This window comes from Lingula anatina, chromosome 1 (genome assembly GCF_051362555.1).
Source record: "Lingula anatina isolate TDL-2025a chromosome 1, LinAna3.0, whole genome shotgun sequence".
Lineage (NCBI taxonomy): Eukaryota > Metazoa > Brachiopoda > Lingulata > Lingulida > Lingulidae > Lingula > Lingula anatina.
Window position 1 is genome coordinate 58,360,834 of NC_141767.1, and position 18,193 is coordinate 58,379,026.

The 18,193-nt window shown below is 36.7% G+C and overlaps 1 protein-coding gene across 3 annotated transcripts in view; it reads left to right on the forward strand.

Annotated features, from left to right (window-relative positions):
* The first annotated feature begins 6,255 nt into the window (after nucleotides 1–6,255).
* LOC106178105 (fibrosin-1-like protein) overlaps nucleotides 6,256–18,193 on the forward strand; it is a 94,279-nt gene continuing 82,341 nt past the window's right edge. For 2 of the 3 annotated variants that reach the window (XM_087000310.1, XM_013561144.3), the window contains exon 1: nucleotides 6,256–6,703. In XM_087000310.1, coding sequence (XP_086856436.1) covers nucleotides 6,449–6,703 — 255 coding nt within the window. In that variant the 5' untranslated portion in view covers nucleotides 6,256–6,448. The remainder of the gene's footprint in view (nucleotides 6,704–18,193) is intronic. The other variant, XM_013561143.3, reaches the window with a different exon arrangement.

Below are 18,193 nucleotides of genomic sequence, written 5' to 3' on the forward strand. Positions count from 1 at the left end.
ATCCTTATACTCTATACCAGTTGTTCTTTGTTTCCAAGCCGTGTGTGAAACTTACATAAATTTCCCATTTATGTGTTATCAGATGGAAATGGTGACCGGTAAGTCTGGGCTGTGGGGGGTTGTGGTTGTGGTTTATGGCTTTCATTTGGAAGGGACTTGTGATAAAGGACTGCCTTTTTGGCCTTATGATAACCAAGCAAATCCTGATTTGAAGGCCTAAGGCCTCATTCCCATAGACACCATCGGTCTATATGGATAAAGCCAACTCTTGCTGACTGCAATCAGCTCCTGGTATTGACTAGAATACAGAAAAGCTGGTGATTATACGACAACACGAGATTAGACATCAAGCTTTTAGGTGGGATGTTATATTTGATCCAGGGACTAGTAAGTCCACTGTTTTGAATGTGGTCAATGATGTCCATGGGAATGGGGTACTTAGAGGGAGAGAACTGGCAGAGATATGCCCATAGTTACTATTGAACTTGAATAGGAAGTTATATACTGGCAATCTAGCTGTGACCTTGAATTTGACCTTTGACCTACTTTCTCTAAGAACTGAACTTTGGAAATTTGCCGGCCTTTATATCTCCAAAACTGACAAAGATATGCCCATCATTATGAACTTGAATATGAAGTCATACACTGGCAATCCAGCTATGACCTTGAATTTGACCTTTGACCTACTTTTCTCTTTGAACTGAACTTTGACAATTTTTCCCTCTCTTATTTCTCTAAAACTGGGAGAGATACGCCCATAGTTACTGTTGAACTTGAATAGGAATTCATATACTGGCAATCCAACTGTGACCTTGAAATTGATCTTTGACCTACTTTTCACCATGAACCGCACTTCACAATTTTCCAAGCTCTTATATTTATTATTGAACTTGGATGAGAAGTCCTATATTCACAATCTTACTGCAACCTTGGATTTGACCTTTTAATTTTCCCTGCGATTTTGTTAATAATTGTAATTTTTTACAGAAAAAAATTGAGAACTCTTGGTCACTGCATTTTGTAGAACTAGACAAGCACAGCACTGGAGATGGTTTCCCTTTTTTTGTTTTGTTTTCCATAAGAATGTACTTACTCCAGCTGGTGGTACAATACCTGGAGGCAGTACCACCTCTCTGATCCTCTAGTTTTTTTTTTTGTTTTGTTTTAATAATTTTAAAGGCCAAACCTCTATTAGTATCACTGTTAGATGGTTAGATGAGACCAAGAGATTTTATTTTTTCTAAAGCCCTCTCCTTCTATGAGCTATTAAAGAAAAAAAGAAGAAAATTAAAATTTATGCCTGAATGAAAAGATTACCAGCAGAGTGTCAGAAAGCCATTGTATACAACCTTGTTTTTTTATGCTTTGCTCACTTGAGGGATGGCAGCCATATCAGCCTCTGCATGAGATCAGTTTGAAGGTAATCTGTTGCCTCACTGCAGCTCTTTAATCAGCTATAATGACAAGTGAAGCCTATTCCGTGTTACTAATACTGACTGATTTCATTACCCCTTACCAGAAAACACACCGTCTGCTTAGTGCTCAAATCAAATATTGATCATAACCTAGTACTAACACCTTTCTCTATCTTAATGTTTATAGGAGCCCTTTATAAAGTCGCCTATTCACCCTAGTTTCTTATATTCTTAGGTCACTAAAACTCTCCCACCTAGCACCTTAAACAAGTTAAAGAAAAGAAGAAGGGGGTGAGGGGCAATTTTCTTTCCGCAAAACAAAGTTTGAGGAAAGTAAACTGAAACATGATGTAGCAAATGAAATTTCATGAAAAAAAGTTGTTTTGTAGATATTCAGTAACTGTATAAATAAATATTTGATCTGTGAAATATTAGTCCTACGTTATAGCTCATTTTTAACGCAGACAAATTTATAATTGACAAATGACACACTGAAAGAATAAAAAAAATTCAATTTAGTAAAATTGCAGCAGTTGCTTTTGTGGATATTCACAGATGAAAACTGGTATATGATTGAGATACTCGAGTTAAAAATCAAAAGTTTTGATACCGTTTTATCTGAGGTCATCTGACATAGCGTGATTTTCCTGGCATACATCTGACTGCGTATAGAGCGTCAATCAGATATTCACAGCTGCAATTCTTTGAAGCGCTTTCATTACTAAGTGCGCTTGAGGTAGCAGGATTTTATTTACTTATTTTTCCTTGGATAGAGATCAGAACAAAATGACTGGCTACATTGCAACCTTGGGAAATATAATAAACAACATCCAAATATTTTTTCTTTCAGATCGATAAGGTCGGTACATTGGCAGCAATAGTTGATTTGAAAGCGGGTCTGCTCAATACCAAGTCTCTCCTATGATAACATTTTAAGGCCACACAAATGCTATGTTGACACTGGGGTGTCTCTCCTTATCATTTCAATATTGTTGTGAACGCTCTTTCTTGCCGTGATCTTACATATACCTTTAAGTTGCATGCATGTATGCACGCGTGTGCGTGGTACAATATTATCACAAGCTACAAAAATGTTAAATTACTACTGTGATCCGCCTTTATTTCTTCTCCTAAGATGAGACTTGTAGACGTCCATATAGAGTCCCAACCGACACAGCATCGCGTGACGATGTCGCCCTCATCTTGTTGACTAAGCAGTCACTGTAGATAAAGGTAAATGGATTATATATTCGAATGAACGGCATGGGGGACGGGCAAGCAGATGAACATCTGCACACATTCAATACTTTGGACAAACGGAGAAAGAGAGCATACGTGATAACAATCTTAAGCAAGAAAAAATGAATTGATGACAAAATGTTTTCTGTGCCTTTTTTTGATTTAGTATTCTAAGTAATACACGTGCAACGTATGTTTAATGAGGAATTAAGATTTATAGTCTGTTGTGTATCTTTGCAAACGTACGATAATATTTTATTTACCAGTGCTTTACTAGGGTGAAACTCCTATGTCGAACAAATTTTATCAGATGAATTATCTAATAAAATGTTGATGTATTTCTGTTAAACACGACAAAGCATCATCATAACTCATTTTAGCCCGTTGATGCAATTAATGAGTTTTGATTTTTGGGTTCTGAAAAGGCAGTTCTAAGTAAATTACTAACAAATATACTTCATGGCTTGTGAGAGCAACGTACCTGTGAAGTTTAAAATTCGAATATGAAGCTTTTTTATACAGACTTGACATTTAATATGGAATATTTTTTTCGAAATAATTTTTTATCAGTTTTTTCCTATTTTGCGGACTGATAAATGAAAATAAGGATTAAAATCGTGTTTTAATAACTTTAAATTATATATTTGATGTCATTGTGACATCAGTTCATTAATGGAATTCGCCAGAGAAACAAACAAAAACACATTGCCTATTCTATGTCATACGACTCCCATTAAAAGAGATATTTTGGATCTCCATAGTTTCCAAATTATCGTCTGTAAAAGGGTAATACGCTCCACAAAAGACCCTCATGTCAGTTGCTAGTCACAGTAATGGTCGTTGTTACGCCTGGCCTCTTCGTGGCTGTTGCCAGCGCTCTCAAGCGGCAAGGCATTTCTTGAGGGTAGGTTTTTAGAGTTCAATCTGGAATAGCATTCTAGGCATCGGTCTGAAATTGTCCAATCTGGTCCAGTTTTGTTGTAGGACATGTAGGCAGTTGATTGGTGAGTAATGGTCTACCGAAATATTGTCTATGTGGTTCAAATGTGGCGATTTTGATGACCAGGGTAGCTGCTCATCCCCTTGGTTCTGTAAGTTATCTGCTATTAAAAGTGCTCTGTGTGAACCTGCAACCTCATCGTGCAACCTAGAATTGTTCCTAAGGTGCCCCCTATCAAATGATAGTCAAGTGGTTCCGAGATTATCCCTTTATTTGATCTGGTTCAGGTTTTCGTCGATGACTACCATTGGTGTTTTGGCACCAATGTGGAATCTACTCCAAATACTGACGCTGTCAATCACCCTTGTCACTTTAGACCCGGCATATCCTTCGTCGTAGGCCTCTGCTGGATATCTGTAAACTCTGTTTTGACTAATTGGGCGTTACAGGTGAAATCTGACCTCAATAAAGAAAGCCACGCAGTTTCAGTGTTCTACCCAGAATCGTTCATGGCCCCCAATTCATTAGAGAAACAGACGACGATGTTTTGCTGTATACAGTGGGTACCTCAGAGGTCATTAGGTGTTCTTACCTGCTTAAACCAGTTTGGTGTTCGCTAAGGGCTTTGAAAAACGCATTTTAGTGGCAAATTACCCCTCGTTCTGAACGGACTAAGTGTTTTTTGTTTAGTTGCAGCAGCGTATCCCGAAAGACAGTGGGTCCTGTACCCTGTAGGTAAAATTTTGATACATTGGGGGTGACCTCTGTGTAGGTACATCAGTCTGGGCATTACTCTATAAAACTGTGGGGACCGTTCCGTTTGGCGCTATGATCTGTCTGGTGATGTCTGTCTTTTTCGCGCCATTTTGCCTTAGATTAACAAATTTGTAATGCACTTCTTGACTCATTTTACGCACTGCAAAACTGGCCGCTTACATGCAAAATTTCAAATTTTTCTATGCAGTAGTTGCTGAAATATGGATACTTTTTTGACAGAACCAAGCTTTGCCTAAGCCAAGCTTTGATCAGCCCAAAGGAACACTACCCAATTAAATCACTGCAAATTACATAGTGTAGCAGCGCAACATGCATGAAAGTCAGTTAATTGGTAGTGACACACATGACTGCATACTTTTACATTCACAAATCTTATATGAAATCGGAGTTTTTTGAAAAAAGAACGTATTTTTACCTAGGTATACCTTCGAAACTGAAATATTCCATATTAAATGTCAAGTCTGTAATATCGCAGAATGCCTGCAAATGACAGACAGGCCAGGAAAATAAATCTGCCAGCCACGCAGGTGATCACAAGCAAGAAGTTCGCCAAGTAGATCGAGATAATTTAACCCATGCAATTTCTCGCTACCAAATCCTAAACTTTTTCAATTTCAGACCCTTCTCCATCAGCAGATAATGTGAAGAAACTCACTGTTGACCCCTGTGTAGAAGTCAGTCGACCCACATGCCATCGGGGCAGACTTTGCAAAAATATAAATAAATAAATAAATAAATAAATAAATAAATAAATAAATAAAATAAAATAAAATAAAAAATAACAATAACAATAATAATACAAGAAAGTATTTAAAAAAAAACGTCCAATTCAGTATTAACCAACAAGTTACAAAATCGTCTGTGTATATTTCATTTTATTTATTTATTTATTTATTTATTTATTTATTTATTTTTTTTTCGTTTTTTCCAATGACATTTTTCAAATAACAATATCTTACTTCACTTTAAGGCAATATGCCATGCTGGATTGGTCTCCTCTCTCTTTCTCTCTCTCTCTCTCTCCGGTCTGTCTCTCTATTTCAAGCACTATCTTGAGCTTGGATATAGGTCTTAGCGTACTCAAATTTAAAACAAGGAAATATCAATGTTTTTAATTAATTTATTAGCCTATCATTTTAAGCATCTGCGCGTCATCTTGAAATTCGATGTTTTTACTTTAAATTATTTAGGTTTGCTTGTTTAAAACTTCACCTTAGGTTATCCATCAAAAAACTCCTTTTATTTTGCTATAAAAAAAACCATTTGCACTGAGCGATAGATTTGCTATGTTGACCCCCACCCGCTACCCCCTTTGCTCATCTTTTAGATTGATTTACAGCATGTACATAAGAGAAAAAAGAGAAGTTATATGTGCTTTATTTTCGTCTTTTGCACCCTGATAATGACATGGTATGTCACTAGACTATGTCTGCAATGGCACAGTTGGTGAGTGGGGTGTGGTATCCCCTCCTTCCTGTCCATCACGCACAGAGAGCAGAGTAGCCCGCTTTAGCCCATACTGATCCTACCATTCAGAGCATCATCTTCACACTTGGTGTGTGTATCATTGACTATTGTGAGGTTAAGATTGTGTTGCGACTCCATGCCCGTGCAGTAAACGACCATGTACACGCTCCTGGGTGTAACGCTTTCAGCCTGGGATTAGGCCTACTGATTGGAAAGACATAACAACCGCCAGAGAAATGTTGATAAAGTTATTGTTTAACATTGTAACTTATATTTCTTTGCTGTAAAATTTATTAAATAACATGCAACGTCGATACTTTTGTTGTTGTATGTCGTTAAAAATTTGGTTAAACATTACCACGTGCTGGGACTATTCCTGCATGCGGAATGATATATACGGGACTTTGCAGTGAAGCGGCCATATTGTGCTATCCGCCATTTGAACAATCAAAGGCGAATTTGTGGTTCCACTTCCTTCGGAATTCGGCAGATTTCTCAACTAATATAGTGTCGATCGCAATTTGGAGTCTACGAACACCCAGTATATTTCCCGGGGTATCTGATGAGGGTGCCAGTTCGGGCATAGTGGGTGAATTTAAGGAGATATTCAATGGAGAAAGAAGGAAAGGAGCGAAAAGTCAGACAGCCTCGGCGAGAAAAGACTCCCAAATCCAAAGAAAAAGTGAGGCCTGACTCGCCTGGGTACGTCGATGAAGAGCATAATCTGTCCCCTCCCCCTAAGCCTTCGAAGGATAAGGGGAAAGGGAAAAATAAACTCAAAAACAATGCCAGTAATGCAGCATTTGAAGAAGACATAATAGATGGATTTGCAATCATGAGCTGCAAAACATTCGAAGACTTGGAGGTAAGTGGCGATTCACGCACAAAGACGTCTTATCTCTGTCACCATGTGCACTTCACTTGTGATAACGTGGTCAGGGATCAATGAATTTAGATACAGAAAAGACAATGAAGACCTTTAAATATGCCTATCACAGAAAGCAGGCTTGATGTTTTTTGGGGGAAGTAAACTGAGTATGAACTGAAACTCAGTTCTTAAGGAGTCACTCGACAACTGTTAATTGTTGCAAAGACAGAGTTGAAGTGGCAACTTCCTGTGGGATTTTTGTGATTTTAGCCAAACGTTACAATTGGATTTTTAAATTCATTGTTGAGAGGTCATAACATTGCTGTTATAGCGTTTTAAACTTTGGAAAGTAGTGAAATGCGTGTCGTGTGTTTGTGACGAGAATGTAGTCAAACGTTTGTCATGTAACTCTGAAGTGTTTATACAGCAGAGATTGCAAATTTGCCTCATCTATTCATGATCTGTATTTCTATGCTTCTTTATTTCCAATATAAATACAACTCTACAAAAATTTTGCATGTGCTGTGTGTTTCAATAAAAGATGTATTTGTTTCCTGTGTAATTTAACTTGTAACATGAAACAGCAGATTCCTATTTCCAGTTGACATGATGTCAGTGCAGTTAAATACCCATACATAAAACTGTTACATGCTATGCCTTTTCATATACTAGCATCTTTACAAAGAAATCGTACGTAAACAGATTACATTATACGTATCTTCTGTTTATTTTCTGTGAAAACGAAAAATATTTTTAAAATCTCACTTGGAAAGAGGCATTTAAAGATTAAATCCCAATTAGATTATTGCAATTTAATATGATCTTGTTTCTATCGAATTATCAGATTCTTTTAATACAGTTTGTACTAGTTTTTTAATTGCAGCATGACTAGTGTAAATACCATTCATTTTCAGATATGCATGAGGGCAAATTAGTGATAATAATGTGAAAAGTATTGGTTTGGTGTATTCTAAAAACACTATTAAATCTTTTCAAAGTTAAGATACCGGTGCAATAAGATACACTTCAGATATTGGCAGAGTAGTGAAATTTCTATAAAACTGAGTTGATTCTCTTGCTTTGCTGTGTCAAGCTCTGGAATATAATAGATCTATAATCACATTGTTCACCTGAGGGTTAGTTTGTTTCTGAATATTTATGAATATGACAACAAACAAAAATCGTAAGGTATTTTCTTTTTGCATTGATATTCCAAAATGAAAAATTTAATCTGACTTTTATATGAAATGAAATCCATTATATGTGTGATATCCTATGGAAGTACAGTTTCTATGTCAAGTTGATTAGTTTACTTATTTAAAAAGGATATCAGCCTAGTGGCAGTGCTCTTCACCTAGTGGGACAGGAACATCTTTAAACTAAGTTTCATGCCTGTTTATAGATTTCTATTTTTGATCTGGAGACAATCCAGTATTGGCCCCACGTGCTGTTTGCACTTTCTTTCACTTGTTCTTTTAGTGTGTGGTGTTTGATATGAGCCTTCTACAGGAAGTCTTTTTACTGTTTTGGTTTTGTCGCTTTATACAAATAGTAATACTGTACAACCTTTATGATCACATGTTTGGCGAAGTCCAGCATTCAGTTAAGAATATTCTCAGATGCTTGAGATGTGGCACAGTAGGGGTAGGTCTAAGTAGTATTTGCTGTTGGAGGCTGGCATGCTTAGGTGAACGAATATCAGAGTAAAAGCTGGTTGTTATTTCCTTGATGCATGATGTGCAGAAGTTGCTACTCATTAATGACATAAATGTATAAGATACACTGAGTCAAAATACTGAAATGATATCAGGTCTTTTTCGTTAAGAATAGAAAAAAATCAATTCACCCTGAAAATGCACTGGAAGTGTCTTTCTGATGAATTCCACACATGCAGACAATGTCTTGTGGCAATGAATTGTTACCTTGTTTCTTTAAATTTAGATACATTTAAGATACATTTTTCATATTTTAAAATGGCAAATCTGTATGTCACCTTACTATGCTAATGCTGGCTGACCTGAAGCAAATACCTCAGTAACTGGTAAAGGTCAACCTCACTGCTTTTAAGGAGATTAGTGAAGTTATGGTTAAGATACACGGAAGATAAACATTAGATTTATAGATCATCTTTGAGTATCAGGGTGCTGGAAAGATTGCACATTTTGTGCAATAGATTTGTTTTTATAATTTACTACAAATGGTGTGACCCACTCTCTTTGCCATGAATATAAGCTATTATCAGCATGGTGAGACGTGCAATATCTGTGCACTTCTTCTAGTACCTAGACTTTGAAATGAACGTGTTGAAATTTTGATAGAAAATCAATCTCTAGAGACTCACAGGTAGGCCAAGGTGTTCTGAAGATTAGTATATTTTCATCTCAATTTATGGATTTATAAAAGTACAGGGCAGTTATTAGAGCACTAGTGGTCCACTGCATAGTAAAAAAAATTATAACATTCCCAGCCAGCAGTTTTCCTTAAGATTTTAAGTTAAGGGCCGAGATAGCTATTATTAACTGAACTGTTTCACAACTGTATGTCTCAAACTACTAAATTGGTTTCCTTACTAAGCAGTGCTCTCAGCTCCCTCTCTCTCTGACTGGGATATTGATTGACCCGCATGGATTTATTGAAGTACTTAGAGCTAAACAGTGTGAATAAACAAATCAAACAGAATGCTGCAGACTGACTGGCTGTCCTCGCAGGAGCCGTCTGCACTGTATACTGTTACACACCAAGGATGTGTTTTTGATACTTCTGCTATGAGTGTAATTTTTGGCAGTGCTATTATATAGTGGAACCATTAGTGTTTGATCATGCTATTTCATATGTAACTGTGCCTGAAACTTTCATAGATGTTTAATTGTGCAATTGTGTATCCTCAGTTTTGTAGCTTAACATAACAGACAAGAATGGAGGAAAGTCATATGTGGGAAAAGGTCTAACCCTGTTCATTCAGGACTAAAGACCTGAAAAACCAAAGATGATGATGATGATGAGTTTGTAGCATAGATAGGCATACAAATGGCTTTATGCAGGGTCTAAAAGAGATTATATAAATAATATCATTTTCACATCCTCAATCCAAACAAGCAAAATCTATTGATTTCTATTTATAAAAAACATATAATCAGTAGAAAAAGCATTAAAAAGTTATGTTTACACCCTTTTTGTCAATGATGTTGGATGAGTACTACATGATAATCATGAGGCCATATAAACTTATATAATTTGCATGCCAAGTAAGTATGGTGGTCATTGCAAAAAAAGGAACTTTTAAACATGTAAGGGGTATAAAAAGGACACATGACACATTAGGCTTGTGAGAAAACTGGGTATATATTAAAAGAGCTGAAGACAGAGGTAAATGCAACATAAAATGTTGAAGGCAGAGATAAAATTGATTATGGCAATAACCACACTAGTTTGCTCTGTTTCCTGTAGTAGTCAGAGGACAGTTTAGCATAAAAATGACAAAAATGGTGCTAAAATTGTGTTTTGGGTGAGTAGTGTATAAACTTTCTTTTGATTTCAGTTTTAAAGATACACTATTCTGTGCACCATTCAGATATCACCTCAACAACAGTATGATACTTTTCCTCACTTTATATGCCCTTTAAATGAGATCTGGCTGATTGGTAAAATAAATGGCCATTAAGTCTATTATTCCTTTGAAATTCCCTAAACTACAATAGCTCATGTGGCAGAAAATATATTTATAGCCAACTAAAAATGCTTTTAATGAAAAGAGGTAAAATGTATGTATTTCATATCACTTAACAGAAAGGGTACTGGCTGCTGTAATATGGGGTTACGCTAATGGAGGTACCTGTAGTTGTGTTGTGTCACTTTAGCATAGTATTTTTCCGTAAAAATGTACAAATTTGTGACAGTTGAAATATTTCATAAGTGTTATCATCCCATCTCCACTAATGACAAAAGAGAGACAAGTAAATGTAACCAGAAGTAGTGATCAATATGTTGTCATTCTATAGCTGCTCAAAAACGTGGGCTATCTAAAAATCATGGTTTGTATCAGTCAAACATGTAAGGTTAATGATCAAGTAGTTTATTATAAAATGGAAAAGGAAAAGTGAAAGCAATTTTCTCTGATTGGGTGTTTCCTCCAAAAGGCAACTCATCACATTTTGATCCCTTTATATGTATGAAAAATGCCCAAAATAGGTAAGTTTATGAGCATGTTAATCACAGGCTGATTAAAAAAAACAACATAAAACACATGAGAAAACATTGTCCCATCATGATTAGTTTTGGTATTGTTATCTTCATTAATCAGAAGGAAACAGCCTGACACTGAAATAAATTCAGATTGAAAGCTTATTTGTTATCACTCTCTGGGCAGTAATCATATGTGCTTGTGGAAAGAACAAATGTCATTTTCCCTACTGGATGAACAATCCTCTCAAACTATTCCTGTCAGTTATATTTAGACAAGGTAAAACTTTGGACATTGATACCATGGGCTAGTGATAGTATTATCTCAACATTCCTGTTCTTCTCTCTAATCTATCCCAGTTTTGCCAATTCTCTCTTTCTTTTATTTTGGCATGTGTCAAAAACTGCTGTCTGTGATAATGAAGACTGCTAATGCATTGAAGATTGACACTTCTCCTGTCTGGGTGCTAATGATTAATAGTTGTAGATCTAAGGAGATGTTATAAATACTGTTACTGTGAGATAGATTCTCACAATATTCATAATGAAAATAAGACTTGGCATGTCGGGACAGCCGTAGACGTCCTACAATGTAACATAAAGTAATTTTGACATACCCAGCTTGTATATCCCAGTTGATTTATACTCAGGCCTACCCAACTACTAGACTCTGCACCATATGATCCTGAATTCACCAGTAGATCGGACCACACTACCCGTTTTCAATGTGTGCGTCAGTACGCGCTTCACAGTATCGGACGTGACACCGCTCTTGCATAATACTCCATATGGTTGGAAAGTACGGTAGTGTATCTCATCTCAAAATTTGTTCCAGGGTATGATACTGTGAAATGCATATACGTACTGACGCACACCTTGAAAATGGGTAGTGTGGTCCGATCTACTGGTGAATTCGGGATCATTCGGTGCCAAGTCTGGTAGTTGGGTAGGCCTGATACTAGTACTTTGTGGTGCACAGTGTACTTCAGATATGACCCACCTACTATTTAAGGCTTATAAAACACAAAATGGCAAATGTAGTAGTGACAAGGGTGACCTACATTCAGTACAAAACACGTGTAGACCCCAAACGAAGACTGAGCAAATTAGCGCCAAATTATAAAAGTGGACACTTTCCAGACGTTTATACGTAGGGGACCTGATGGGGCTGTCAGAGGAGAAGGCAATTTTTAGCAAGGAGATCGTTTGCAATCCGATTGAGATGAGAAGGCAATTTTCATATTTCTTCAAGGGACTCTGTTTGTGGGAGATCGTTACTGATTCAAGCGAAATGAGAAAGCAGTTTTCTTATTCGTCCAATGGACTTCGTTTGAGGAAGATCATTAGCTGGGGATTGTTACTGATTCAAGCTAGACTAGATGTTGATTTTCATATCTTTAGCGGTAGATCATATGCAATCCAAGTGAGATGAGAAGACAATTTTCATATTGTTCAAGGGTCTTTGTTTGCAGAAGATCGTCACTGGGAGATTGTTACCGATTATTTTAACCCCACCCCCCTTGCAATTTATTTATATATATTTTTTCATATTTACACCCCCATCACTTCTGCCAATTTTGAACAAAAGTATAGAAGCAGTGGTGAAACTCCATGATTCATTGCTGTAAAACAGCAATTCACCTTTTATAGAAATAGAAAAATCCCTTGACCCATATCAATATCCCATCATGAATTGATAATTTTATCATATAATTTTATAAATTAAAACTACAATGTCACCCTGATATTTTTGGATAAAATATATATTTCTTACAAATATTCATATTGAAATATTCATATTGGTAGAATTTTTAAAAAATATTTTTAAAAAAATCTGGGGATACTTTTCCAGAAAAAAATATTAGCACAGGAGCAAAGCTAACACCACCACTAAGGTTAACTACAGTGATGGCTGTTGGAACAACATAGTCAAAACTCAAGTATGTGAATTTTTGACCCAGTCACAATCATGAATATTCAAATTATACAAAATGAAGTACTTAGTATTTTACGGAACAAGACCGAAGTTTGAAGACGTGGTGTTAGTCAAATTGTTGTCAAGAAATTTTAAGTAAGGGTGATGTGGGAAGGCAAGACATTTGACATAAATCGAGTGTGATGCTGAATAATTTCAGAGGCAGACTGCATCACTTGTTTCTATATATACATATTTTACACCTGAGCAACTGGTTATGCCACTTGGCAAGTTGTTGGTTGTGTTTTGTGTTTCAGCTGTCTTGGACTGTCTGACTGCCATTAGTGCCAAGTTCCCATCTCTTAGATTGTAGTGAATTTCAGATGTATCGGTGTGACTCATTTTTCTCAGTTCACAGTGGAAAAAGTAAAAAAGTGTAATGCCACTCTTGGGTAAAATTTAAGTGACAAAGTTATTACTGTTGTGTGGTTTCAAATGACTGTGCCATAATTTTACCATTTGAACTGCAAAGGTTTTTAATTAACAAATAGGCATGAGATCACAAATGGGGGTTCATAATGGTGACAGACAGTTGTTAGGATTAAAATGGAATTTAAAAATTGATCTAGAAAATATGTTAGAAGATAGATTGCTGTGACCATTCCCACAGATATTTGGATCGATCTATCTTCCTGGGGAATCTCACTAAATTGCTGTCAAACTAATGGGCTTAAATGTCTGTCACGTCTAGTAAAACTGTTAGGGGGTAATTATTTTTACCCTACTAGTAGCTGATTCGGTAGGCGTGACAGACATTTAAGCCTCATGTGCTGATAACAATTTAGCGTGAACCCCCAGGGAGTTATTTAGATCCAGATGGATCGATCTAAGTATGGGAACCCAGTCTAAGATGAAGATCACATGGTTCATTAAGGGCAAAAATCTGCCGTGCAAGAACTTGCTGCTTCAGGAGAAGTTCATTTGTGGCACATGATGTAAGAAAAAAAGCTCTAATGTTTGGTGTGATCCACTTTTTTTTTTTGGGGGGGGGGGGGGGGGTATCCCGTCAATATCTGTCATATTTGATATTTTCAGTGCATGCAGAGTATTCTTTCCTGTGTGTGCTAGATGAAAGCTTTGTGCATATGGCTATTACCATACAGTGCATGTCCACATCCAACTATACATGACTTCCAAAATGTTTTTGAGGGGCATTTAGATTTATTTTCGTGGAGTAATTTGTGCACCGTAGTGAATTACAAAGAGCAGCCAATTTATTATAACAACAGACAATAAAGACCAATCTGGACATCTTCATAAGAGATAAAGTGAGGGATTTTTTTTAACGCAGATGATTTTTAGGGTGGTGAGTACGTGAGACTGAGGTACTGTTCTCTTTATTAATATGGTTCTTTTTTTTTTGTCATGAAAGCAGGTGCTACATTACTACCATTTGAATTGACTTCTGTCATGAAAGGTCATCATCCACTTAGGTTCATAAACATGCTTGTAGGAAACTTAGTCCATAATCCCTTCCAGCCTCATTCAGGCTGTTTTAACGTGTGTATGTTCAAGCTATAGTTCAAACTCTTAGGCTTGACAAAATATTGCTTGGTTTCATGAGTATATAACTTCTTAGTCAAAAATCAGGCCTGCAGGCATAGATTTCAAAGTGGGATTCTTTTTCTGAAAAAGTGAACCTTTTCACTCCAACTTGGAAAAGGGCCTAAAACCTTGTTCAAATTTTGATACACAATAGACTTGTTCCAACCAAAAAAAAAGTGTTTGCTACTTTCTAACCCCCAAACCTTCCTGGCTTATAACTATTAACATGAATTTTTAATTCCAGAAAAATTCTGGTTCTTTCTATTGACCATCAATATAAATCCCCATACTGAAATTGATAAAACACAAAGCAATTATTTTTCACAAATCTTATTCATTGAATTAAAATGGCTGAAGTGGGGTTGATTTCATTACATTATACACAGTCTACATTGTTAGTTGAATATGTTATTGCAGTTGTATTTGACCTCTTGCAAACTATGCACCATTGTCTCGGTTTGAAAGCTACAGTATTATTTAGACCATTCCATTTGCTGCATTCACAACCAGTTGACCTGTGGACTAACTTGTCTGGGGATCAAATATGGCGTACACTTGACAAGGCGCCATCCCAGCAATGACATCTCAATTAAGTTTCGGCACACTTTTAAATACATCGTGCCATATTTGATTGGCAGACTAGTTAAAAAAGTGTTTTTCTGTTCACAGGACTAACTGATTAAGATGGATATCAACCAAAATGTGTCATTTGATATCACCTGTCTACTGGATTATATTAAAACCCAATCATCCCTCTGGTGATGCCGAAAGATACAGTTAGGTTTCATTCAAGATAGCTCTAAGGCTCCATTCAGAACAGGAGACTAACTAGTCTGAGGGTCAAATATTGCTGACCCACTTGAATACTTCCCAAAGGGATATTTATCAGTGTCTGTTAGCGGATTAGATGGCAAACTTTGTAGTTGGTTGCCATATTTGACCCTCGGGCTTGTTAGTCCCCTATTCTAAATGGGACCTAACTGAAACTGTTGACAAGCTAACTTCAGGAAGCAGATACTTGAAACTTTATGCATTGTAATGCACTGTAATCCCTCTTTAATTCTTCTTCCTCATAATGAGCTGTAGGTGGTCAATCTGAGTGATTATAATAGATTATGACATGGTCATTTGATTATGGAGAATTGAAGTTAAAATGTCCACCTCCAGGATCTAGTATTGAAATTATTTCAGCACTCTATGCTGATATGGGTGTTCAATATGGTTGACCCTTACAGTTACTAACTACCCTTCATTTTTTCTGTATTCTTATATTATTATAATTACATCAGAAAAACTGAAGCTGCTTATTGCATTGTTCTCTCTCTCTCTCTCTCTCTCTCTCTCTCTCTCTTAATTCATATTTGAGGGTCTTTGGTGTACAAACCAGGTAGGAACTTATTAGAAAGACCCTTGAGGGGTTTTAACTGTCACATGCTGTAAGCTTTGATTTATGATAAGGAGGTCTTTGTTGATTATGGGGAAGTGGCTACCCATTTTGGTTTAACCACCTGAATGACATTGGCAGTACTCGCTGTAGTGCTTTACACCATGGTTACACTGTGTAATTTAACCAAACTGAGAGCAGCACTGAATATTATTGTTGTCTAGCTCAAGTAGCTGGTCAGCTGTTCTATGATAGAGTTACTTATAGTAATAATACTTTATTGAGTACTGAAATGTTTACAGATTTATTTTATATTCTTTTTTTGCAGCTTATTTTTCAATACTATAAAAATTGTACCAGTTGGAAGAAATGTAAGCATGATCAATGTCATACTGAAATATCACAACACCTGACCATGTACTTACAAGCGAGTGTCCTAGGTAGAGCCACACTTCACTAGCATGCAGTTGTTTCCAGGTTGGTGCCAGTCTTCATATGATTTGTCCATGGCAGATGGTATCAAACATGGAGACCACACAGCCATGATTAGCTAGGATGATCACTGTTCCTCTTATTAGTACCACCAGCGTGTACGCTGGCGGTACTCATGGTTTTAGTCCCGACCCGTATCGTACGGCTCCGCCGGCTCCGTGAGCTCCGCCGGCTCCGCAGGGTGGCGTGGGATACAAGTCACCGTTACCGCTTCTCCTCCTAGACCGCATGGACCTGTGTTCCCATCTCCTGCATTTAGGTCACATATAATCTCAACTTGAACCCCCTGGTTTTTTTGTCTCAGTCGGTGCATGCGCTTGGGCGTGAGACTCGATGAAATGCACCCTTGTCAAATTTTTTGAAAATTCAATGCTATATATCTCCTAAACGGAAAGAATTATGGGAAAAATTAGTATAGAAGTCCAACCGAAAGTCATATATGAGGATTTCAAATTTGCTTTTGGATTTGACCTTTAACCTTTTTTTCAAGGTCAAACAGGCCAAAATTTTCAAAAAAATGGGAATTTTTTGCAAAAAAACTTTTATTTGTGCCGAATTTCAGAAACTACACAGAGTTTAGCACTCATATTATAGTGAGGGGATGCAATTAGGGACTCCTTTCATCTTTGGGAGTTTGAGGTCAACCGGTGCATTTTCACGGGAGAAACGGCCATAAGATGCGGAAACTGAAAACTCTCCCTAATTCTGGAACCGTAAATGCTAGATACCTCTTGTTTTTTGCATTATGTAGAGCTTGTCAAGTGCAATACTGGAAGTGGTGTCCATATTTTTGTTTGCGATACGGTTTAGGAGTTTCGCTATATCAAAAAGCACAATTGAGCAATATTCAGTGGTGAAAATAAAATGTGAAATACTCCAAAAGTAGCAGAGATACAGCCATAGTTACTATTGAATCTGAATAGGAAGTCATATACTGGCAATCTTACTGTGACCTTGAAATTGACCTTCGACCTACTTTTCACCATGAACTGAACTTTGCAATTTTTCCATCCCTTATATCTCCAAAACTAGCAGAGATAAACTCATAGTTACTATTGAACTTGAATAGGAAGTCATATACTGGCAATCTAACTGTGACCTTGAAATTGACCTTTGACCTACTTTTCACCATTAACTGAACTTTGCAATTTTTCCATCCCTTATATCACCAAAACTAGCAGAGATACACCCATAGTTACCATTGAACTTGAATAGGCAGTCACATAATGACAATCTAACTGTGACATTGAAATTGACCTTTGACCTACTTTTCACCATGCACTGAACTTTGCAATTTTTCCATCCTTTTTTTCTCCAATACTGGCAGAAATACACCCATGGTTACTTTTGAACTTGAATAGGAAGTCATATGCTGGACATCTAACTGTCCTATTTAAATTGACCTTTGACTTTCTTTTCACCATGAACTGAACTTTGCAAATTTTCTATCCCTTATATTTCCAAATCTGGCAGAGATAGGCCTATTTTTTTCTTTCAATATTTTTGCAACACTGATAATGCATTTTAAAGAAAACCAACAAGCCTATATTGTCTTGAAAATCTGCTTGATCAGACGATTTTCATAAAAGTTGTGCTGCTTTTTTTTTATTTTGGGCGAGGGGGCATATTTCTTGTCTTGTTTATTGCATTTTGAAGAGCTTGTCAAACACAACACTGGTAGTTGTTCCTGTTTGTTTTTTGGTTTTCATACGAATGCGCTTACTCCAGCTGGTGGTACAATATCCGGAGGCGGTATCGCCTCTCTGATCCTCTAGTTTGTTTTTTGTTTAGGAATTCTACATCAAAGTACTTACATTCAACATTTAGACTGAGTGTAAGGAGTATTAGGGGAAATATGGATTAACTTAGGTGTCTGAGTGTTTCAAAATCTTACAGATGTTTATCAAGGTAT